The sequence below is a fragment of the Ciconia boyciana genome, chromosome 3, assembly GCF_034638445.1.
Source record: "Ciconia boyciana chromosome 3, ASM3463844v1, whole genome shotgun sequence".
NCBI lineage: Eukaryota > Metazoa > Chordata > Aves > Ciconiiformes > Ciconiidae > Ciconia > Ciconia boyciana.
Window position 1 is genome coordinate 92,538,788 of NC_132936.1, and position 25,556 is coordinate 92,564,343.

The 25,556-nt window shown below is 35.2% G+C and overlaps 1 protein-coding gene across 9 annotated transcripts in view; it reads left to right on the forward strand.

The window, feature by feature from the left end:
* The window catches only part of BIRC6 (baculoviral IAP repeat containing 6), a 190,654-nt gene that overhangs the window by 99,493 nt on the left and 65,605 nt on the right, over positions 1-25,556 (forward strand). For 8 of the 9 annotated variants that reach the window (XM_072856609.1, XM_072856607.1, XM_072856602.1 and 5 more), the window contains 11 exons: positions 596-875; positions 3,144-3,400; positions 4,615-4,723; positions 5,238-5,459; positions 8,502-9,282; positions 10,201-10,344; positions 12,187-12,316; positions 16,013-16,144; positions 18,594-18,761; positions 20,704-20,877; positions 24,318-24,514. In XM_072856609.1, the coding sequence (XP_072712710.1) occupies positions 596-875; positions 3,144-3,400; positions 4,615-4,723; positions 5,238-5,459; positions 8,502-9,282; positions 10,201-10,344; positions 12,187-12,316; positions 16,013-16,144; positions 18,594-18,761; positions 20,704-20,877; positions 24,318-24,514 (2,594 nt within the window). The remainder of the gene's footprint in view (positions 1-595; positions 876-3,143; positions 3,401-4,614; positions 4,724-5,237; positions 5,460-8,501; positions 9,283-10,200; positions 10,345-12,186; positions 12,317-16,012; positions 16,145-18,593; positions 18,762-20,703; positions 20,878-24,317; positions 24,515-25,556) is intronic. The other variant, XM_072856604.1, reaches the window with a different exon arrangement.

Genomic DNA, 25,556 nt, shown 5'->3' on the forward strand with positions numbered 1-25,556 from the left:
ATTTGAAGAGCAGGATTTAGAAATGATACAAAGAGTATAATCAGAGGAACTAAAACTGCAGGTTGTTTGAAGGTGTAAAATAAGTTGAAAAGCTTGCTCATTCTGCTTTCCTTGAGAATGGAAGGCCCTGCCTCTGCTTGATTTCTTCTAGCTCAGTACATGTTTTGTGGCGTTAACTTTAAATATGCCAAAAAACTTGTCAAACTTCTCAAAACTTTCCCTAGTGAGAATGTGATATTGGTTGGGGTCTTCAGGCAAAATGGTTTTGTATGGTTGTTGGAATAAAGCATGAGATTTTCAGCTCTTATTGTCATAGCCCTGCTAGGGAAACATGTGGCATTTACACTGACAGGACTTTTCTTCATCCTAAGTCTTTGAAATAAACTGTGTACACCATGTATCAAAATGCTTATGCATTTTAACATATACCATTGCACAGGTCAAATACTCCAGCTGCAGTTCTGTAGTAGTGCTTGCCTAAGATCATTTCAGTCATCTTGTTCTGTATTTTTAACAGGGATACATGTTTAACACTTAAAATTCAAACTAGTACAGATTTTTAAATAGTATTAAACCTTCTTATCTTACTCTGTAGCTTGCCCTTCATCAGTATCTGTTGAAATAAGTGCAGATGGTGTCAATATGTTACCTTTGTCAACTCCTGTTATCACAAGTGGTCTCACGTATATAAAAATCCAGCTGGTAAAAGCTGAAGTTGCCTCAGCTGTCTGTCTCCGTCTCCATCGTCCTCGGGATGCCAGTACACTAGGCCTCTCTCAGATCAAACTGTTAGGCCTCACAGCCTTTGGAAACACCTCCTCTGCAACCGTCAATAATCCGTTCCTTCCTTCTGAGGATCAGGTCTCTAAAACAAGGTAAGCTTCTAGTACCAATGGCCAGAGGCATGTTCGTGCCAGTTCATGCTTTTGTCTTTTTTGATGATGTTTTCTGCTCTGGGTCCAATCTTTCAGTACCAAACTGTATTCATGAGTACCTGCTTTGGTAGCTGAATTTTAACATTTGCAGAATCTGTTTCAAATGTCTTAGAAAACTTGCCTTTTTTTTTTTTTTTTAAACAGAAGGCAAAATATAAGCAGTACTTCTCACTTTTTTGGTAGCATGCTTAATCTGGATATGTAAAAGGGTGTGTTTCGTCTCTGCAATGGTGAAAGAATACAAAGGATAGGAAAGCATTCAGAGTTGCGTTCTCTGTTTTTAATGGGTAGGCAGTTGTCAAAAAACTAAAGTAGCAACGTATTTCTTATCCCTACTGAAGTCAATGGAGTTACATAAGTATTGGAGCAAGAATAGAAATAGGACAGTGGGATGTTTTGTGGAAGTCGTATCTAATATTGCTGTTTGCAGACATTTTGCAAAATAGGAACTGAATGTTGTGATTCTGGCATATCAGCAAGATTTCTTTTCAAAAGCTTTAGTTTGGTTAGGTGGCATCTTGAGTTTCGTACTCATTTTTAAAGTAAAAATAAATAAACCCTTAAGGATTTAAAAAAAAATAAGTGTTAAACTTTCCAACTTTGAATTTAATTTAATGGGTGAATTTTTGAGATTTCCTGGTTCTGAAATTTAGCTTACTAAATTGTAAAAATTCGTTATCTTGCAATATTTCATCTTTGAACCTTAATGTTTATAAATTTGTAAAAAGAGCATGGGAAAGTTTTAAAAACCTTTCTTCTTTTGCTGGGAAAAATGTTGAGAGAGTAAGTAAATTTAGAGAACATGAATACTGTCCCATGTATATTTAATAAAAGCTGTATAACTGAAATTCATCTTTGATCTTGAATAGCAGTGAAGCAAATTTTCACAGCCAAATTATACTATTGCTATATTTGTACTTCAGAAAAGGTTATCTTAAAGTCACACAAAAGTAAACAGTATCTAAAGAAAGAAGGTGAGTGTACATATTTCATGTCTTGAAATGTTTTATTGTGGCTTTCAGCTTAGTTTTATAAGTATCTCAGTAAAGTAGTGGTAGTAATAGGATAGATATAGTCAATAAATTTGGATATAATTTTGTTTTAGACATAACAGAAAACTTGTTTTTTTCTAAAATGATAAATGATTAAATGATAAATGATTTAGGAGTAAATTATTCCTAAAATTGTAAGCTTCATTTAAGGTCTGTATGCAAGTTTGCCTTTTTTTGATCTGTGGGAGATGTTAGCTGTGAAAATAATTTAACCTGTTAGTTTAGAACTCATCAGTGAAATGATGCCATTTATTTCACATGCAACTTAGATTGCCATCTTGTTCATAATACTTGTTTAAACAGCATTGTAGTATATTTTTAATAAATAAAGTCTAGCTAATGTGTTTCCAAATTGATTCAATTACAATAGGTTTACTTTTCAAGATTTATTCTTAAAAGGAATACTGAACAATATTGTTAAAGAATAAGAGAGACATGGGGGAAATGCAGTGGCTAACATTTTTAATTTCTGCACTTTTTCTGTGTGCTTTTTAAATCGGGTTCACTGTAATTTATTGTAGGTGTGTATGACCCTAAAAGCTTGTAAAGTCAGGGAAGCTGTGCAGGTGTGTAACTTTAATGCCAACCGCTATTGCAGAATCTTGATCTTAATATGGATAAATCCAGTGGTGCCTAAGTGAGACAGTGTGCCGTTTGATGTTTCACATTTATATTTTGGCCAGGTCCTTTTAATGTAAAAAAACAAAAAAACAACAAAAAAAAAAAACAAACCCCAAAACAAACAAACAAAAAAAAAACCCACCACACCCTCTCCTCTACCTTCCCCCTATATAAACACCTTCCCCTCCACCTTTCCCCCAATGGGTTGGCCCAATTGGAAGAAATACGTATGTGAATCACAAAATCTTGAGAAACTTTAGTAATAAAATTTGCAGGCTCTGAAGTCTTCCTCCCCACAAACCCTGCCTTTCTTACAACGTTAAACCAGTGATTACAACAGCATTACTAATGTATATTACGCTGTGGTCTTAAATTCAGTCACTTCAATTTGCTTTCCTCAGATGATGTCTGATCATGTCACAGCAGTTTTCTGCAGTACTTGTCCTAGAATCTAATACAGGTAGTTATGTTATAGATGAAAAATAAAATAATAAGAAAATTATACATTACATCACTTTCATGTTTTCCTTTTCAGTATTGGATGGTTAAGATTATTACACCACTGCCTCACTCACATAAGTGATTTAGAAGGAATGATGGCTAGTGCTGCAGCACCTACTGCTAATCTGTTGCAGACATGTGCTGCTTTACTAATGTCACCTTACTGTGGTATGCATTCTCCAAACATTGAGGCTGTGCTTGTAAAAATTGGGCTTCAGTCCACCAGAATAGGCCTAAAATTGATTGACATTCTTCTAAGAAACTGCTCAGCATCAGGCAGTGATCCTGCAGGTGAGTGCAATGTTTTTCTTTTCAGTTGTTGCTTAAAACCATCGGTTGTATAAATGTACAAATATAGTATATTTGCATGTTACTTTCTGATTCTGAATTTGGGTTGCCAGAACTTGCCACTGTGTTTTGTTATGCTTCTAAGTATCACAGTCTTTGTATGTGGGTAGTTCTACAACAGTAAAGCAGTGCAACCAGGGTTGTTTTGATTTTTATGTAGAATACATGATTAGGTGAATGTTTTGAAAACACGCGAGTAGGACATGCAATATATTGTAAGCACATTTTACTATAGATACTACGTCTAGATGTTTCAAAATAAAGAGCATCCATGAGTAGTGTTAAGGAAAACAAATGCAGCAATAGTTGGGCAGTAATAGTCTGGAGGATAGTATAAATTCTGAATAGCACTAAGCATTGAAAATAGTTACAGGTGGAGGTACATAATCAAGACACTTGAACAACTAATTATGTCCCACAGCGAAGTTTTGCCATAGCTCTTCTGTTAATGCACTGGGTTTTTTGTATTTATGATTCCATACCACTTCGCTGTTTTGTGGCTTTTAAATAAAATAAAACTGAATTAATGTATTTCCTATTTTGAAGTTGCTGATACTAACAGAAAACACTCTTTTCAAAATGGCTTTCATTACTTATTTTGCCATGAGTTAATGTTTCAGTGTAGCCTACTGTCTTTTGCTGGAATGCTGTTAGATAAGAGAGTAGTTTCCTACAGGGCAGGAGATGAACACAGCAAGGAGAAGACGAATAGGAAATAATCTGAGGAAATCCTTGGCCTTAGTCCCATTGATGGAAACTGGAGTTAAATAAGCTTCCATTTTGAAATAAATGTTTGCTTTTGCGAAGCATGAGGTTTGACAGCTCTATTGGAATTAGTCATGTCTTTTTGGAATATGTTGAAGAAAATCCTACTAGTTAAACCTTTAAGTTCTGTATGTGATGAAAGTTGCAATTATTTTTTCCTTTTATAGTCAGGCTGAACATTGCATGGAACATAAAAAATGCACAGTTTTGAGAGAGTGGTGTGTATAAGAATTGCATCCTTATGTTAATGGCAAAACTCAATACAATGCTAATATTGCAATTCTGTAATAATTTCATTCGTACTTTTAAAAAATACATATGTAAGTACTCTATTTCCCCTCTTCCCCCCCCTTCCCCCCTCTCCCCCCCTTTTTTTTTTTTAATGCGGCAAGATCTGAATAGCCCTTTACTGTTTGGAAGATTAAATGGTCTCTCTTCTGACTCCACAATAGACATTCTTTATCAGCTTGGAACAACTCAAGACCCTGGAACAAAAGATAGGTAATGTTATTTGGATTCTCATGTGGAAGTGTATACAAAAATAACCTCCTAAATAGTGGCTTGATGTTACTGCACAAAAACAGACTTTAAAAAATCTGATTGTTATGACATAGCCTGAAAATGCAGAAATCTAAAGGAGCTTTCCAGTTTTCCCTCCTAGCTCCTTGCATCCTTTGCAGAGAATGCTATCCCTCTTTTTTTTTTGCTCTTATAAATGTGGTAAAACTTTTAGTGTCCAACTGACTTTCTCTCAAATTCTCAGAACTCAGATACCTGCTATGTTTTCTTTCTCTGTAGAAAGCAAGCTTACATTTGGCTTTCCAAAATAAGTGTTTTTAATTTTTCCCCTGTTAGTGATCTAAATCTTGAGAAAACAGAGTTTGAGCTCGCTCTTGAACTTTGCTTCAGAGGAATAGATAAATGTGTAATTCAGATTACTAAGAGACAGCAAGCTCATTTGTTTTTTTGTATTTCTTTGACCCTTTATAATGTCCTACATCATCTTGCCTTCCAGAATTCAAGCATTGCTGAAATGGGTCAGCGATTCCGCAAGAGTTGCAGCTATGAAAAAAAGTGGCCGGGTCAGCTACATTTGTCCAAATAGCTCAACAAGAGAGTATGGTCTTTTGATGCCATCTCCTTCCCATTTGCATTGCGTAGCAGCAATTTTGTGGCATAGTTATGAATTACTTGTTGAATATGATTTACCAGCGTTGCTGGACAGAGAGCTTTTTGAGTAAGTAAAGCAAAGTTTTGCACCACATACTTTTTATAACTGAATTATTTTGTTCACTGAAATGATACAACTTGAAGTGCACTCATGAGATAGTAGTGGAAATTGTCATCCCTGAAGCTAATTGATAGAGTGAATACTTAAAGATATCTAAACAGGTAGTTTTGTAGTTCTAAACACAAAACTGCACTTCACATATTCCAGGTCTAATTGTGTTGAAAAACAAAAATCCAAAACAAAACAGCAAATCCATGTATATACTTGCACATATGTGAAAGGTAAACTATTGCATGTTTTTGTTTGTGGGTTTTTTAATGGATAACTGGGCTGTTCTTGTTGAAATTAAGTGTTTGCAGTAATTTTCACAGTATCTATAGATCATGGTCTTCATCAGTATCCTGTTATATAAGCATTATTTTATTACTCATGGTATCCAATATCTATATCTGATAGCTAAGAGCTAGGAGGGGGGGATTGTTGTTTTTTGGAGTCACCACTTTTGTTCTGGCCATAGTCTGATTTGAAAGAAACAAAGCATAAAATCTTGAGTGAATCTTGAACTACAAATTCACTGGATGTTGCTTGATTCTAAGGAAAAGTTCACCCTAAATGCCAAATGTATACTTGTAGTGACTCCAGTTTGAAACTATATGAGCTAACATTCCTAACTTATGTTGCTTAACCATCTCTTCTGTTTAAACAAAACAAAAAAGAGAAGCCACATAGCTTTGTTTCATGTGTATTATAGAAATATAGCTATAAATTCCTGTGTCTAGTAAAGCATCTTTCATTTGTACCATTGAATAAAATTCCAGTTAATGAAAGGAACTTTGATAGCACATAATTTTTTTGTTGCCCTTAGGAGACGTTCATATTTTTCTGCTACCTTACTGTCGTCTTTAGGCACAGTGAAACGTTCAAACACTGGGAAATGTACAAGTTTGGGTTATTGGTACAAGCATGTGGAGCTCTTCTATATGTGCAACATGATGGTCTTTAGATACATGACTACAAGCTAGACCTTTTCCAAAGACACTTCAATGATACTGTCATAGAAATAATTGTTAATTCAAAATGAGCTTGTTCATTTTGGGAATCAATTTAAAGATTTTAAATTGCAGCTCAATTAGTCCTTTCAGGAATACATTTTAACAGAAATACATTTTCAGGACTGATTTTAACAATTTTAACATTTGAAAAGGAAGAACTCTAATAAAAATGGATAGCTAAATGGATAGCTCATTTAGATTTATCTAATATAAAAGTGGGTTTCACAACTGAATTCCTGTCTTTTGGAGGAATGTTGTTTTCATCATAGGATGAAATTAAGAAATACTAATAAAACTATTGTACCTAGTTTGAGTATGCATGTTGCAATATAGCCCTGTTACTCTATGTCCTGCCAAATAAAACTATAATTCATATCAGCCAGCATCTGGAGCAAATTATAAAGTACATTTTTAATAAATATAGAAGGATTGTTGTCAGACTTATAAGGGTAAATAATTCTTCTAATAAAAATAACTTCTCATGTGTGTTCTTCATCCTCTTTGATATTTTAACTTTTGAAATATTTTCATTTGTTCTAGCTATAACTCGTAATTTCTCCTTCATGTGATATTTCACTTTTCTCTTGGATATATTTTCCCATCATCCCCATTTTCCATTTCAATATTTCTGCTTTGGCCAATGGATACTTATTTATTCCTTAGTTATTTTTTAATATGTAGCTGGAAAACAATCTTATTTTTCATAGAGCATGAACTTACCCAGAAAATTTTGGCAGAAGGATTGTGTGAATATATAGTTGGAGAAGAGTTTAAGTGTACCTTTATTATATGTGGTATAATAATATTGTATTATTATTGTGACTATCGTCCCAAAGCTATAGGTCATTTGGTCACCGAGATGGCTTTTTAATCCTTTATCTTGGAGAGGGTTTTTTCAGCCATTCACTAGACCAGTGATACAGCTAACTTCTGGTTAGACCCATGTTCTGTTCTAGACTCTTAAGAGTCCCTTAGACTAAACATGGAATAACACTTCCATCCAGAAGAGGGAAAAACAATCCTTGTCTTCAAATGCGAATGTGATATATGATGACACATCCAAACTTGTTTAAATACCTAACATTGAAGTGGCATGAAGGGTGCGTTCACCTCAGTATGTAAAGATTAAGATAATGTGACTTATGTATGGTGTTATGCTACTGTGAATGCAGTTCAGAAAACTGTGGGTCTTATTTTTAAAATACTTCACCTACCTGAACAAGTCTGTATGAAGAAATGATGATTTCACTGTTTTACAAATACCATTTCTGAATTTTAAGCTGAATAACAGGAGCTAAATTAGCTTTTGCATTCATGTGCCTTGGATTAGCATTCAAGCAGATAGCATTTGGATGGAAGTGAGTTCAAAGGTAGGTAGGATTTTAGTATCTCTGAGGAATAATTCTGTTGTTAACTTGTGTCCTAAGTTCAGGTTGAGTAAGGATAGGGAGAGTAACATCATTCAACAGACAAGATTGTTGCTGCTGTCGTGTTTTTGCAACATCTTTAGGTAGAACTCTAATAAAACACATTTTAAAAAATTTTGGAAACATGTTAAAATACTTTCAGTTCTTACAAAGGATTAAGAGAGCTTTATGTAAATGAGTGTGTGTGTGTGTGATCCTAGTAGCTGCAGCTTGAAGAGTTGAAAGCATGAAGAGGTTGCAGTTGGCTCAAAAATGCATAAATTATGTGACAACTGTCAAAAGACTGAAATCCTGTCTTTGATGTGCAGCATGCCAGAAAAGTTGGCTTATTTCTATTTTAAATACAGTATGATGAAAGAAATTTAAACATAGGGTTGAGGAATGCCTTTTGGATCATGAATGTCCTGCTGATACTGTGATCCAAACGAGGCTTTCAAGCTCAGCTCAGTGTGTTTTACAACAGCTACTACAATAGTTAATTGTAAATGTAGAAAGGTGTTTTATGAACCAATGAAGAAAAGGGAATATGAGTGGCAAACTGTGTTGACATGATTTTCTGTCTCCTACAGGTCACTGTTTAACTGGTCCATGTCTCTTCCCTGCAACATGGTTTTGAAGAAAGCTGTTGATAGTTTGCTTTGCTCAATGTGCCACATCCACCCAAATTATTTTTCCTTGCTCATGGGATGGATGGGTATCACTCCTCCTCCAATGCAGTGTCAACACAGACTGTCCATGACTGATGACAGCAAAAAGCAGGACCTTAGTTCATCTTTAACAGATGATTCTAAAAACGCACAAGCTCCTCTTGCACTAACAGAGTCTCACCTGGCTACTCTTGCTGCCTCATCTCAGTCTCCTGAAGCTATCAAGCAATTATTGGACTCAGGTTTGCCTTCACTGCTTGTAAGAAGTCTTGCTAGTTTTTGCTTTAACCATACTTCTAGCTCTGACTGCGCTGCACAATCAATGGATATCACCCAGGACAGGCTCAGGAGGCATCATGTTCCACAGCACTTTAATAAAATGCCTATCACAGCAGACCTGGTTGCTCCTGTTCTCAGGTTTTTGACAGAAGTTGGCAACAGCCACATGATGAAGGATTGGTTGGGTGGCTCTGAAGTCAATCCATTGTGGACAGCACTTTTATTTCTGTTGTGCCATTCTGGTGCTACTTCTGGAGGACACAATGTGACGGCACAACAGACCAGTGCAAGATCTAGCTTGCTTTCTTCAACTGTAACAACAGGGTTGACCACTCAGCAACGGACAGCGATTGAAAATGCAACAGTTGCTTTCTTCTTACAGTGCATTTCTTGCCATCCTAATAACCAGAGACTTATGGCACAGGTGAGAGAGAAAAAAAATAAATTTTTCATTTCTTTATTAATAACTACAGCCAACTTTTAAAACTTTTATTTTTTTATAGCTTTATTTGAAATAACTTTTTTTTGTAAGCTTCCATTGATTGGAAAAGTTTTGTATTAAAATTGTTAGCTTGTTGGTCTGACTTTGAAAAGTATAAAATGTTTCGGCATGGCCGTCCAGCCCTATGTATAGATTTGTATTCCTCTTGGTTTAGAGGAATAAACTTTAGACCAAAATCCGAAATACTATATTTAAACTCTTCTGAAATGGAATTTGGAAATCAAGCTTCATACACATCTGTTATATTAGTAACTTCAGGAGATATCCTGCTAAATTTGCTTGTGCAACCATATACCCTGCCCAATCTGTGACCAGGGGAATACGGGCTCTTGCAGAATATGGCTTTGCTTTTGGCATTCTAGTGCAAATTCAGCTATTTTCCTTATATTTCTTAACCTTGCAGGCCTAGTTGAATAAAAGCATAAATAAAGATTTTTCAACATTAAGAATGACAATGCCCTGGAAACAGGCAGACTTGAGTAAAAAAATCAGTACAGTTCTCTGTTAATGGCTGGTAGTAATACTGCATTATGCAGTGTGAAATTTTTGCTTTAGGAATTTGAAAGTTATTTTTCTAAATACTTTATCTTCAGTTTTTTATCTTTTTGAGTATTCTATGTGTTTACAATTACTTTGATGCTGTAGTCAATGTTTTGAACTTTTTTATAAAAAAGCCTTATTTGCTACTGGTGTTTTCTTCAGTGGTGCTCATTTCTGATCTGGTTTAAATGATAACTGGAAGGTAGGTCTTAGGCACTGCCTATTATGGCTGTGTAGAGCTATATTTTAGAGACCTAAATATAGAAATATTTTAAATATGATGTCATTTTGCATTCCCAGGTTCTCTGTGAATTGTTCCAGTCCTCTCCTCAGCGTGGGAACCTCCCAACCTCTGGAAATATTTCAGGATTTATTAGGAGGCTTTTTTTGCAGCTGATGTTAGAGGATGAGAAAGTGACTTTGTTTCTTCAGTCCCCATGTCCAGTAAGAATTTTTTGTATTCGTATGGTGAACATGGAATAAATTTATCTTAAAAAAAAAAAAAAAAAGTAATAATTGGGGTATATTCAACTTTGAAATGTCAGACAGCAGCATTTCCTACTGAACACGTTGTGGAATTTTGGAAATGAATGTGTTTGGTGAATTGTAACTCAGCATTTTACAAGAAAATTTAAAGGTCTGTTGTAAGACAAAGCCATCTTGTTGAAAACATACTGCTTCTGAAAGAATTGACAACTGAAATTTATCTTATGGCGGAATTTTTAATAGTATCCTTACGCATTAGCAGCAAGTATAGATACAAGTTCTAGTCCTTCCAGCAGTTCTTCATTATCAGTTTCATTGAGGAACTGTCATAGTTTTGATGATTCAAAATTGGCAGAGATCCTTCAGCATTAGCCAAAACACCATGAATAAATTCTTCAGTGACAAATACTTGGATTAATTTATAAAGCAGATGTATGCTTTTATACTTCACCAGAACACAGATTTATAATTAATGACTGAATGCTGTGCTCTCAATTGAAGGCTGTGAATAAAGAAATATAGGAAAAACAGAAGTTATTAAAAGATCTGATACTCCCATACAAGGAAAAATTATTTTCCGCTTGGTTTCTGCTGTTCTTACTACATCTCAGAAGTACTACATGAGATATATGACAGGGAAACTGGATCAGATAGTATAAAAAGGAAAAGGAGGAACAAATACAATTTTAGCACAAACATTTAAATGTTTTGTTTTAACCTGGCTGAGATGAATTGTTAACATGGCCGTTGGTAATGTGAAAGTAACATCAATTTTCTAATAATTTGTTTTACATAGAACAGATTCTTACAGAATGTTACTAGATATGTAAAAGCAGAAGGAATATCTTGAATAGAAGTTGTCAGATAATTCAGTTTCTTCTATTAAAAACACCAAGAAATAATCCGTCTGTTCTTACTGAGAAGATGATTCCTCCTCTAACATCCAAAAAGAAACGTTGAAATTAATGTGGATGTGCAGCATATACTTCTAGTATATCCAACACCATAATGATTCAAAGATTGGATCCCCATTTTTATCTCTTAAGTTCTTAACCAAACTGTATTTTATAAGCTAAATTCTGATTGTCATCAAGTATTAAATTTGTTTGATAATACTGCACAGCAATAAATTTGTTCTGTATGTGCATATTAGTAAACAGTTCTCGTGACGATAGGAGGAAGGGGACCAGTGGCACTCTCATTGCAGAAAAGTCTGTAAAAAGTTACTGCAAGCAAAGAGTGATACAACATGCAAACACAGCTCAGGCTAAAATATGTTATGTTAAAATATTTGGAATGTTTTAACTAACAGTGACTTAGTTATCCATCATAATAGCAAAAAGTATATATTAAATCTAGAATAAACTTCATCCTCAAGTCAGAGCAATAGAGAAATTACATCTTTCTCTACTCCAAGTATATTATTATTTTCGTAATTCCATTTCAGTATTAAGTTTTATTTTCATAAATAATTGCAAGTCTGAGACACTCAATTTTTCTCTCATATACAGCTACATAAAATGATTGGGTTTTTTAAAACAAATATATCATATTGTTTCTCATCCTGAAAAAAATCTAGGCTATTGAATCAAATTCTTTTGAGTTAAAAAATTAAACTTGTTCTAATTTGATGCATTTTTACTGTATACCTCCAAAGTTGAAGGATATGTCAGTTTTCTTTTTTAGCACACAAAAGGCATAGCTTTATTTTGTTGAGAATAGTTTATAAGAACTTAGTGTTTTAACTTATTTCTGAATGTTAAAGTCATTTTAAATGTTGACTTTTTTTTTTCCTTTCAGCTGTACAAAGGTAGAATTAATGCTACTAGTCATGTAATTCAACATCCAATGTATGGAGCTGGACACAAATTTCGTACTCTTCACTTGCCTGTCTCAACAACTCTAGCAGAGGTTCTTGATCGTGTGTCAGGCAAGTTTGCAATAGTTCACGGTTTGTTTTTTTTTTTAAGATACAGTTTCAAAAAAAAACAAAAACCCAAAAACAAAACCAAAAAAAGGCATAAACCAAGTATGTCTAACATATGTATTTGCAGTGTTCATCGGTAATTGCTGAATATGAAACAATGGTTTAAGTTGTAAGCTCTTAAATATGCCTTACATGTTTGATGTAAAATGTACTTTACTGGTCAAATACTGTTTTTTCCGTCTATAAAACTCAGGTGGGGAAGGTGGAGTTTTTGTTTCGTTCTTTTTTGTTTGGGGGATTTTTGATTGGTTGGTTGTTTTGGGGTTTCTTGTTTGCTTTTTAGTATTAATGTGTTCTCAAATCTCTCTTGGGATATTTGCAAGACCATACAAATGATGCTGCAAATATCAGTCTTTAAAACACCCTGTCTTTCATCCAGTCACTTAAATATTCCCAGATTATGTCAGTTAGAGATCCTGGAACTTTTAAAGGTTTATCTCAAGATGAAGATGAAATTGTATTGCTATGAAAAGGGCATTAATGAAGGCTACATCTAATTTCTGTGGTTATGCATTTGGCTATTATATAAACATTTGAGTTTGCTTACTAAATGAAGGTTGAAAACCATAATTTACTTTTAGGGATTACTTTTAAAATTATATACAATGAGAGGATAATGTTAAGGCATGAATTTATTTGTTAGTTTTTTAAAGTTCAGTACTTCCAGTTACACTACTTGAATATACATGGAGAGATGAACCACTCTGTAGGGGATTCTGTTAACCAGACCTCCACAGACCATAATAGGAATTTTGACACTTGAATGGTAGATATCTCAATCTTAAAATGAATTCCACCTTGAACTTTAATGTTTATTTAATACTTTAGAAAATAGAACTATATGTTAAAGATTAGGGTTAGTGGTCTTTTTTCAAATGTAGTTAAAGAGTAGAATTCATACTAAAGGTGGTGTGTCTATGCCAGAGCTCTCTAGGTAAAACCAGGCAAGATGCAAGTTGATTCTCCTCAAGTAAGAAATAGAGCAAAATTTGTTAGGTCATGTTATGTCAAAAATCAGTTTTCAGCATGTCTAATTAAAAAAAAAAAAGGGGGGGGGGGAACCCCAGCACTTCCTCTTTACTCTTAAGATGTGGTTCTCAGTAATAGCAAAGAAAAGTCAAAAATCATCACAGCAATTACGATTTTGCCATTTTGCAGATGTGCACTGAAGTGTGTGCACTTTGCACACATCTGACTAGGTATGGATGTTCTTATATGTAGATATATTTGTATGTGTAATTTTTTGGAACTCAGCGTAGATCAACTTTTATTTCTGAAGCAGATCTTTGTGGAGTTTGGAGGAACTATTGCTTTTTTTTATATATCTACTGAAAATCTTTACGTTGAAATTATTATCAAATTCTTCAGGGCAATAAATACGTTACCTAACAAGGTGATAAAAGTACTGTAATGGTATTTGGTAGAATTCTAGACAGAACAAGATGTGTTTTGGGATTTTAATTAAAATAGTGAAGCCTAGAAAAATGCTTAAAGCTTGTTTAGCAGGGAATAGTTTACTGTTTCTGATAGAATTCTGTATTCATTTACTGTCCGGACACAGTCACATGTGGAATGTGGCTAAGGTCTTTAGATCCTTGTGCAGTTTATGGTCAGAATTACTGTAATGGTTGCGATAGTCACTGCAAATGAGGTAGGGATCAATTGTTGAGCAATGACATAAACTGTACTGAATAGCTGCCTTAGTGGTGTATTGTGGTCAACTTGATAGCCAGTGCTAACAGGGACTGGGGAGGGGAATGTGATGATGTGATGTACTATAATGCCTGTAATAGGAATTGATCAAATGCTGACTTTGTAGGGCATCATAACTTTGGGGTTTTGCTATGGAATTGTTATTCCTCAGCTTAACTTTCATTTTAAATTGGAAGAATTAATTCTGGAGAAGTTCAGGTTGTTTTATGTTTCCTTCCCTCATCTGATGTGATTTCTCTGATTGTATTAAAAGCTTTGTGATACTTACATATCATTCTATGAAGTCCATGGTTAGAATATAGTAAAGAAGACTTGAATGTGTGAGGAGTGAACTGTGTGTTTTGGGTGACGGGGAGAGAGAAGGGATGGACTGGGAGTGGAAAGGAAGAAAAAACTGCTACCACTGCAGCAATAGGAAGTCATGAAGACCCTGTGTCAGAGGCTGTCCCTTGGCTTAATTTCTTTTTTCTTAACTACACTGTAAGTGTCTCAAATTGATCGTGTCATACTTTCTGCAAAAATAAATCGCAATAGGCATGTTCATTTCATACTTCTTCTCCCACCCTAAAAAAAGGGGGGGTGGGGTGTCTAAAATAATTGCTAAATCTGCTACTCATATCCCTTCACCATAGGAAGAAAATGTGCTGTATCACTGCAGATAGGATTGTCTAGGATGAATACCAGTTGTTTTGTATTTCTTTCACCTTAGTCTTAAGTTACTGGTCTTGGCTGGTCAGGAAAATTGAACAACAAAACTGGGTATTACCTGAGTACTAAAAATACCATTGCTTAAGCTTCCTCTAATAACTTTATTAATGATCTTTACATTCTTCAGCAATAAATGGGCATTCAGTCCATGGGACCAAACTAGAGCAACTCTGAAGTTTAATAATAATATTGAGAATTTTTAAAGAAGCCAACACCCAGTCTAAAACAGATAGATAGAGTGTGTGAATGTTGTGTCCTGAGGTAGCCACAGTTTTGCACTCTCTATCTGCTTTTGGTCTGCACTACTAACACAGACATAACCAATGTCTTCACGCACAAATCATAGTATATTTCCAAGCAGGTCAAACTGTATCTCTTCCAGCACCTCACCCACTGGTGATACACAGTTAAAGGTAGCTGGATGGTACTTCTAGGTCTTGAGTCTGTGGTTTTAGCTTAAGGCTGCTGTGGCTATGTGGAAACAAGTTACTACTCAGAAGCCATTAGAGAATTCTTTGGCCATTTTGGTGCCAGTGTTGTACCTTACAAGGGGTGAAATGATCCATTGTCACCAGTAATCAGTAATTTAATAGTTGCTTGCTGATATTTGTGATCAGTACTAATGATTGAACTGAAACATTTGAACTGCAGTTGTCTAATGTTCACTTAAGCAAACAGCACAAGTTTTGGATGTATAATGTTCTTTAGGCATCTTCCAGTATCAAAGGAACAATCATACTTGCCAGTTCTGAAACTGAGTCAGTATATAACACTAGATACTCAGACCTAAATACAACAATTTGTTTAAATAAGTCTGCAGGTGTCCTTAAAAAAAGTTTTGGCCTTTTTTGTTGTTGTTGTTTTGTTGGGGTTTTATGCTGTTTTGTTTTGATTGCTGTTTTTTGGGGGGTTTTTTTGGTTAATCTCATTTTTGGTTGGTTGCAGTGGTGTTTTAACATGAATACACTTGACTCATGGGGTAGTGGCTTTAAATTGTTACAGTTTTAAATTGTCAGAGGACAGATTCTGGGGGGAAGAGGGGACCAGAATTACCATAATACCTTAATTCATAGATATTTACAAGACTATTACTGCCTGGGATGGAACTCTAAGCCACTAAAATAGTTGAGAAATAGCCTTGTTAACAGCCTAGAAACTGTCACAAAATCCACTTGATATCTTGAAATGCCTTTCTCTCCTCTTTTTTTCCCTGTATAGATACACCCAGTATCACAGCTAAGCTAATTAATGAACAGAAGGAAGATAAAGAAAAAAAGAACTATGAAGAGAAAGAAAAAGTTAAAGCAGAAAATGGATTTCAGGACAATTATAGTGTTGTTGTTGCTTCTGGTATGTTGTTTTTCTTCCACCTTCTGAAAAATGGATCTTTCTGACATGGGGGGAGGGGGGGAATCATATCTACCAACAATTCTTTTTATTACTAATGATGGTTAGAAAAATTGTAGTGCCCAGTTAATCTAGCTGGCTGTTAGGCAGCAAAGATTGGTTCCTGGTAGAACTGCTGCCTCTAGCAGATTATATGCTTTCACAAATTTGTACCTGATATGTTGTATGTTGTATTTTACAAATATACAAGATTACAAATGTTGTATTTGTAATCTGATATGTTGTGGAGGTTGTTGCTAGTGCATTTTACAGGATTTTGTAGAGACATACCTGGAGCTTGGATTATATGGCAAACTATTAGTATTTGTGTACTATTACTGTGGTACGGGTATTACTACCTCTACCTTTTTGTAGTGGCTGGTGCACCAGAGGTTGATCACCTGCTCCCACAATATGCTTTGGAAATAAAAGAATTCATATACTTTGCATGATAACTGGTGCTACTCTGCTAAATCTGTCAGATGGAGATGTAAGCAAAAAACCATGTTATTCCACTTGGAACCCACACAGAATTTTCTTCCAAAGCATTCTCCTTCTAAAAACTAATGTGAAGATCCTTATGAAATCATTCATGTAAACCTTTCTCCTCCAAAACTGCTATGGAGGTTATAGATTGAACATAGTAATTTTGCAGCAGTACAAGAAGATTACAGTTCAGATGATGGCTGTAGAGATCATTAGTCTTTGTTTGAAGTTGGGGGGTGTGTGTGTGTGTGAGAGAGATTAATGAACTTCAAACTACCCTTTTCCTATCTAGCTTTCTGCCTTCATTGAGCTACCTCAATTTAATTTACACTTCATGAAGCATGAAGAAGAGATGTTGATTTCCTTTGACTTCTGGCATCAATATTTCTTAAGCTTTTTATTTCAGGATTTCAGATGTAGATATAACTCTAAACTCAAGTGTTGAATAGAGCAGCAGTGGATCTTGTTATATATTTAAAGCAACACAGCTGATTGTTAATTACAGCACCTTTATCTGGGAAGATATTTGCAGTAGGTGCCACTTAAGCAGGGTAAACATGTTTGGTGAGATCTAAAATATTAATAGGTCCAAGTGAAGGGTTAAAACATGAATAAAGAATCTGGGAAGAAAAAAGATAATATACCAAGCTTGAAGATAGGGCATAGTATAGTCAGCTATACCTCATCCCAGCTGCATCTCTGATCATACTGCCTGATATAGCCCATTCCCTATTTAGAAAGAAGCAGACTTAAGTGTTTCCTTCTTTTTGTTTGTATTTTTTCCAGTTAAGTAAAACAGTTTAAATGTAAACTTAATTCATTTGCACTTGTTTTTACTACTTGTTTGTGAAATCTTTTCTTCTTTTGTCTTTATCTTTTTATATATTCTGGGGTTTTTTTAGTGTCCTCGGAGCCTCATGCAGCCAGGGTTTAACTTGTTCCCTATTGGTAAAATTAATACAGAGTAGAGATGGTATCCGGTGCCTGATCTTCCTGAGACAAACTAGTTTAGTATACTGAGATTACTGGAGAGTTTATTGTGTATTATAGCTGCTCCTACTGATCAGCTGAAACCAGAGTGTATTATACCATTTCAGGTGTGGATGTTGTTAGTTTTCCAGCTGCTCTTAGCTGATTATAAGGCAGTAGTTGTATGAGTCTTTGTATATGGACCTGCTGACTTTTTTACTTGGTCTGTTACCTGCATAGAAGGGTACATGATAGTAGTATAATTTCACTGTACCTTAAGTCAACTTAAGCTGTCCTGAAATATGTAGTCTTGCTATATAAGCTCAGTAAGCTTTTATGTACCTATTCTGCCTTTTAATTTTCACGTAGTGTTTACTTTAAAGGTTTTGGCCTAGGCAACTTTAAAAGCATGTTTAAAGACACCTTTCATCACATGTGCTATTGTCAGTACTGCAGCTGAAATCACCTTTGTAGGTCAGACAAGTGGTTGTTATCTATTGTTTGCCTGCTGAAATGTCTGTCAGTTTAGAAGTTTTTGCCTTTCTTGCTTTCAGTTGAAAAAACAACCTAAAAAAGTTTTACCGTACGGCCCATTACTAGACAGGCTCTTTAAGTTTAAGAGCAGAATCAGAATAGTTTTTGATTTCTCTTTTCTTTTTTTTTTTTTTTTTGGGCGGGGGGTTATTTGGGGGTGTTTGTTTTTTTTTTTTATGATCTAGTACAGTTATGGGTTTGGCTTATGTTTGGGGCTCAGGAGGATGTGCAGCCTTGTAACTGTAAAAATACGGGGATTACATCCAAATATATTTTAGACATGAATGTTATTCTGATATTTAATTTGACAGTGCTGAAAAGTTTGACTTTTTTGCTGTCATTGAAGGTATTGAGTACTTTGCATCTTGGCTAGCTGAAGTTACTAAATACCAGAATGACTTTGAATTTCTTACTTGTGTACTAGGCTTGAAATCTCAGTCAAAAAGAGCTGTTTCATCCACCCCTCCACGTCCACCGTCAAGGCGAGGAAGAGTGATGGCAGATAAAGTAGGTACCTCTTCCTCAGGAGGAGAATCTTCCAGCAAGACCATTAGTGTTCCAGTCTTTCATCTATACCATAAGCTTCTACCAGGTAACTTTAATAACTGTTTTAAACTTCAAAATTATGGTCTTTTTCAGTGGCTGATATGTCATCAGAAAGTAGATGTAATGCTAATGGACATCTCTATCTTTCTATTGAGCATCTTGAAGTGTAGAGCCCTTCTGGGTTGGTAACAGCTTTGAACTGGAAGTGGAGCATTATGACATCATAGTGGCTTGACAAAAATAACAATTATGTTGATCTTCCTTGAAGTTTAGTTCCTTGTTCCTAAACAAAATCTCAAAACATTTCCACTTTCACTCAGAAATAAAAGGGGGGTGGGTTTGTAAGGTTACTCACATTTTCTTTGACCTGCAAGGCAGAACTAAATTGGTATTTGTGCCCTGTTATTTCATGGTCTGAGTAGGCAGCCAACTTGCATTGCTCTCTGGAAGGCTGATTTGCCAGTTCAGGAGTATTCTTGAATTCCATAATACCTGTGATTTCAAAACCAGCGTGTCTTAAGCAGTTAGTCATGTTTTACGTGTAGCAGATATGTACGCACATTTTATTAACTAACTGGACAAAGCTGGTGGCAATGTTGTAGTTGGGGCATAGAGAGAGCTCTCTCTCCTATAGAAATTGGTGTGACTGGAATTCTTAACCTTAGATCAGGGATAAAGGACAGGAACATGGGTGAAACTTTAATATTATGCAGAAGAGCTTCTTATCTGTTTTATAGTATGAAAACAAGGAACCAGTTAATGGAATTAAGTGGTAAACTTCTGATCAAAATCATTTTCACCCAATAAAAAACTGAATTTGGAACTTACTACAGAATTATTGGCTTTGAGGCTATCCTATGGCAATTATTAGAGGGATCATATACCTGGATTTAAATATCTAAAATTGATACAGTTAATGCTACTATTTTGGAAAGGAGATCAAAACTTAGTGTCTGTTTGAGTATCTAGTTGGTAAAGGTTGACTGTCTACTAATGGTAGTGTAGACCATTCTGTATTTGTGATCTGGTCAATCACACGTCTTGTGCAACAACTGGTTGTTACAAAAAAAGAAGCCATGGAAAGCAGAATCAGTGATGAAAAAAGGACAGAAAACTTCTTCATTTGCATGGCAAGACGTTTTCAATTTTCATTTCTTAAGATACCATCTTCCATTGAAGAAACAGGTTGCTACTAAAGACCTTCCTGGAACTTGTGTTACTTGATTAAGTACAGTCAAGATTAAATGTGCATGCTAAGTGTGTTATATGATTCAACTCTAAAACATTTCACTTTAGATGTAAGTCTACTTGTTATCAGGGAAAAATTGTTCTGCCTTGAGAGTAACTTGTAATTTCAGGGAAGAACATATTCTTCGTAAAACAACAGAGTGGCCAAAATCTTGATTTGAGTAACTGGTTTGGGCTGTATTGCATGTGCATTTCAAGTCTGCAGTGCTGCTGAGAAAAGTATTCCTGGCAGTGCCATTCATTTTTTCTTGCTGAGTTGTGTCCCAACACAAGAGTAGTGAGCTATTCTTGGGACTAATAGGACTGAAAAAGAATTGCAGGTTTCTTTGTTTTCCACTTTTTCCACTTCAGCCGTTTTACCTTATGGTCACACACTTTTTTTGCCACCACAGTTCAAGGGTGATGCAGGGGTGGGGTTTAATAGTAGGGAACAGGCAGTACCTGCTTAAAATGCACATCAAATTACAGCCTTAGCCATTTGTTAAGTATGCCAAGTGCTTGCACTCTCAGCACAGAGCTGCCTTAGGGAATGTTGGCGTAGTTCTCTGATAGTTGGTTCCAAACTGATGGGGCCCCTTTTCCCAAGAGAACAAATTATAAAATTAAAGCCTTGGTTTGGAGCCAGATAATATTTAGTCTACTTGGCACCTGTGGCACAAATAATGAACAGCACCTGGACATGTATGTTAAAATAACCTAATCATAATTTTCTTCTCTGACTCAATGCCATTGTTGTTCAGGCCAACCGTTACCAGCTGAAATGACACTTGCCCAGCTTCTGACTCTGCTGTATGACCGTAAACTCCCTCAAGGATACCGATCAATAGATTTGACAGTTAAGCTTGGTTCCAAAGTCATCTCAGATCCAAGCTTATCAAAAACAGACTCATTTAAACGTCTTCACACAGAAAAAGGTGAGGGTTCTTAGTTTTTTGGTGTCTTCCTTTTTAAAATGCTTTTATTTTGGACAAAAATGGGTTTGATATTCTTGGTAAAAACCAGCAGTTTTTTGTAGCTTCTTGGATGATGTTCCTGAGCTATTCTCTACAAGACAAGTGCTAAACGTCATGATAAAGAACAAATTCATTGCCTGTCTTTAGATTATATCTATAAGATGCACCAATATGATTGTTCTGGTTTCACTTTTCTTTCTTCACTGTAGCGTTGTATCTGATATGATTATATGATTGTATAGATACTGTGTATTTTATTTCTTGACATGTATACCAGTTCTCTGTACTAAGTGTTTGTGCTGATAAGCAGGGCAGATTAAGTATTGCAGGAGCTGCTTGAAACCATATGATTTACAGAAGCCTGTGAGATTTTTTTTATTGTGGCAACTTGGGTACTTAAATGCTTCTTTGAAAATGGGAATTATTCTCAAGCCAATTATTTTTGATGTTTTCTAGTATGGTCTGTTTCTCGCTAAGGTTTTTTCTAATTGCTTGCTCTCTACTTATGCATAGTGCTGGGGAAAGGGGAGGGAGGAGTTGTATCCCAGGAAACTGTTTTGAAATGGTTTTATATCAGTCCTTAGAGGAGTGGGACCTTGAAGTTAAGCTAAGGTGATCTGCTGATCACCAGCCTGCTGACACAGCATGGAATTACGAAGTTCATCATTTGGCTATTTTAAGACGGGGGCTTCTTGTAAAAACTGTTCACTTGATAGATCAATCTCCTTCTAGAAAAGATAAAAAACAGAAAGAAGAGTTGAAAAAACTAAAGTATTTTCTTGCTATCTGGTCTGAGCTAAGTATTTCATGACTCCAAGTAATGGCTGGATATACAGATCTCACACTATTGAGATGCCTTTCTCTTTCAAATAATATTTTTCTTTTGTTTTGCTGTTTATTTAAATTCTAAACCTATAATAATTTTTTTCTGTTTGAATGAACCTCAATAATCATTAGAGGAGGTTTAGTTTAGTAGTAGAGTTGCATGCGAAAACATGAAGGTTCTCTTTGAACTTTGATTAAGTTACTAGGCTTTCTTTTTTTTTAAACTTGAGACGAATACTTTTGAAAATTTGACTTTATTATTACAAATCCATTGATCTATACAGCAAAATATACAGCAAAATGAGTGACATTCAAATGTCTCAATCACCACTCATCAGTTATGAAGGTTAGTGCTACTGCTTTTACATTACTAGTTTTTTATATCTATAGGAATCATTCTTACATATCAGTATTTCCTTACTTGCTACTTAAAGTAGACTTTTTTTTATCTGTGGTGAATAGATTTTATAGCTTCACATGGTGTCTCCACAGTTGCATTACTACTACTATACTTGAGGAAAAGTCATTTATTTATATTTTTTTCTGTGTGCTTCAGTGCCTTTGTTTGAGATCAGCAGTTTTCCATAGCTGAAGTGCATGACTTCACTGAAAACTTGCAGAGCATTCATGGAGGTGAAATGGTTTAAATTGGGTTATAAGAAGATTAACTAAAGCAAGTACTGGAGAAGCATACTTAAGTGTAACTCCTTGCAACAATGTTTAAGATGTGAAAGGGGTAGCATTATATTTGCACTCATAGTAAAAGATCTGCCTATACCCTTACTCACTGATAACATATTTTTCAAGTGTCTTTTGTCGAGACAAATATTTTTCAAGTGTCTTTTTTTTACACTGTAAAACAGAGGGGTGAGTCTTCCTTCAAAATCTTTATTTCAAAATTTTCCTTATCAAGGAAATCTAGCCTTTCTCTTGGTCTGATCAATTCATTGTATTGCAGCAATTGAACTGTAAATCATGTTCAGGCTAGCATGGTGGAATCCTCCAGGTGTCTGATGGAAGGTGGTCCCTTGCTGAGACTAGCATGTTTGCAGACATCCTCACCCACTATCTGTGGTGATAGGGAAAACTTCCACAGAAGTGTTTTCTGTCTGTGTCCTTATGAACAGTAGACATCAAAGCTGCATGTACTGGAAGTGTTATGTTTGGGCTCACTCTTACAAGGGTTATCCTGCTTTGGAAGTGTGTGTGATCTTTTCTTATTTCTCATAGTCTATCAGGTTGAATTAAGGAGAATTGATGTACATACTCCTACATATCCCTGATTTGAGCTTATTAAATCTGATACTTTGATCACATTGCACCGTAGCAATGTGCTCCTCCCACAACATATCCATTATGTCCTTGTAACCTGGTGCTTCTTGCACATTTAAAAGTTGAGAATTAGGATGGGGAAAGACCTGCTGTTTCCCATTCTCTTTCAAATTAGGGAAGAAAAGGTTTTAAAAGATGAAGTATCTGTGGTTAAAACTTAAAAAAAAAAAAGTTGGTTTTGATAGCTCCATGAGTTATACTTTAATGTGCTTCTGTGTTTTTACAAGTGTATAATAAATCATAGCATGTGTGCATAAAAGCATTTTAAGTATAACCGTGGATTTTCAGCTGGATGGATGTCTCACAGCGAAGAGATACTGAGTCCACTTGATCTATGCTGCCTTTTGATGTGTATATACTGTGGAGGCTTTGAGGACCACTGCATTACAGTATTTAACAACATAATCTGCAATACATATTCTTTAGATAAAATAAATTGAATGTTCTCTGTGTTCTCTTTGCCTGTGGTAATGAGCAGAGGGTTAATTTTTGGCAAAATGAATTGTGGAAGGGTTCTATATATACAACTTGTGTGCATCATTGTTTAAAATTATCTTTCTGTCTGTTGTATAAGATATTACGGTGTCCAGTCATAAACTGGGAGGATGGAGGCTAGTAGAAAGTTAAAAATAGAGATCTTGATCTTTTTTATGGGGAAGAATAGAATTAAATTTCATAGCTTTGGCAGAGGGGCATTTTGATACCTCACACAGGGGAGATGTGAGAATGATAGATGTGGTGAGTGATAGGTGATGGGACTTTATGGATGGTGAGTTAAATGATGGGAAAGGGGAAACAAAAAAAATATTCAGCATTTTTGAGCAAAAAGCAAGACTAATTTAAGTAAGGTTATCTTTCCTTTCTTCAGCTATAAACTCTTTATCGGAGAGGAACAAACCTACTCTTACCTCCTAGATGTGTTAAAAAATGTCATACTTCCAAAGTTAACAAAATTTTGAAGGCATAGATCAAATTCTAATAAAACATAAAATTCTAATAATTAACATGTAACCCCATATAAATAATCCCAAGTTATGCCATGGATCTGCCATCATTGGCAAAAGGTACCACACATACTTTTCTTTTCTTTTGATACTCTTGTACTAATTCATTTCAGGTTCTTGACTCAGGTTTTGCTTAAGAAGGAACTGCTACTTTTGAAGTACACTTTTAAGTGAGGATGAAGAAATAAACAAAATATTCATGATGATGTATTAATTTCTTTTACCCCTGTGTTTTTGTAGAGCATGCAGATTTACTGGGACCATGCCCTGAAGATGAAGCAATCAGTCCTGGGGATGAGTGTATGGATGCAGTTCTAGATGAATCGCTTCTTGAAACCTGTCCCATTCAGTCTCCACTGCAAGTTTTCGCAGGAATGGGTGGATTGGCCCTTATTGCAGAGAGACTCCCTATGCTTTATCCTGACGTAATTCAGCAAGTGAGTGAAAAAATCAGTGTAGAAAAACATGCTAAGAGTGTTGTATGTGTTTGTTTCAGGACAGTATTTTCCTCATATTTCTCTATAGTTCAGTTTGACATCTCAGTTATGTGGGGAAGCTGCTTTAAAATAGGCGAGTGCATAACTCCACAGCCCAGTCCAGCTATACGTGCTGCTTCCCTATACATGTTATAGGCTCTTTGAGTAGCCATGTCCTTGTGGAACAAATGCACGATTTCAGAGTTGCTGATGAACTATAAAGCCATAGTTGCTTATCACTTAATTGCTCATGTAAATGTACTGTCAGATGTTTTTTTTATGGTTAAGTGAAATTCAGTTCTCAAAACAGATTATATAATTTTATTTTAGATTTATTGTTATAAATAATAAATAACTCTATAATCTTAATTATCTTTATAATCATAAATACTGTATCTAAAAATAAAATTATATAATAAATAATATATGTTATTTATTTGTATACTTCTTATTATAATTATGTATAGAATTTCCCTGGAGGCACTGATAGGCTTTTCAAAAGTGTCAGTTAGTGGCATTAGTGCAGAATTACTCCTTTGGCTGCTGTTCTAGGTACACAATTTTTATTAAAAAGGGAAAAAACAATCTTTGAATTATTCAAATTCTATTTGGCTATGTTTTTTAAATTTTTGCCTGATATTCCTAATAGGAAAGATTGTGAATATTTATTCCCTTTGAAATTAAGTTAATCATGAATTACGAGTGCTGTTCAGTATCCTGACTGCAAAACTCTGGTAGGAATAGTAACCCTGTATTGAGACCGGATAATTAGTATGAATCCTTTGTAAATAGTTCTGTGAAGATGTTTTAGAAGTCTAGTATCAAGCCTGTTCAAAAATTAAAAGTTAAGGAAATGTGTTCACATAAGCAATTACTGTATTTTGAAATCCAAGAGAGATAACGCGTACTCTGTATTGAAGAAGACTGATGAATGGAGTTCTGCAAACAGATGAAAGGCAGCTTATGACCATGAGAAATTTTATCCCTTTTTTCCTTCTTTTTC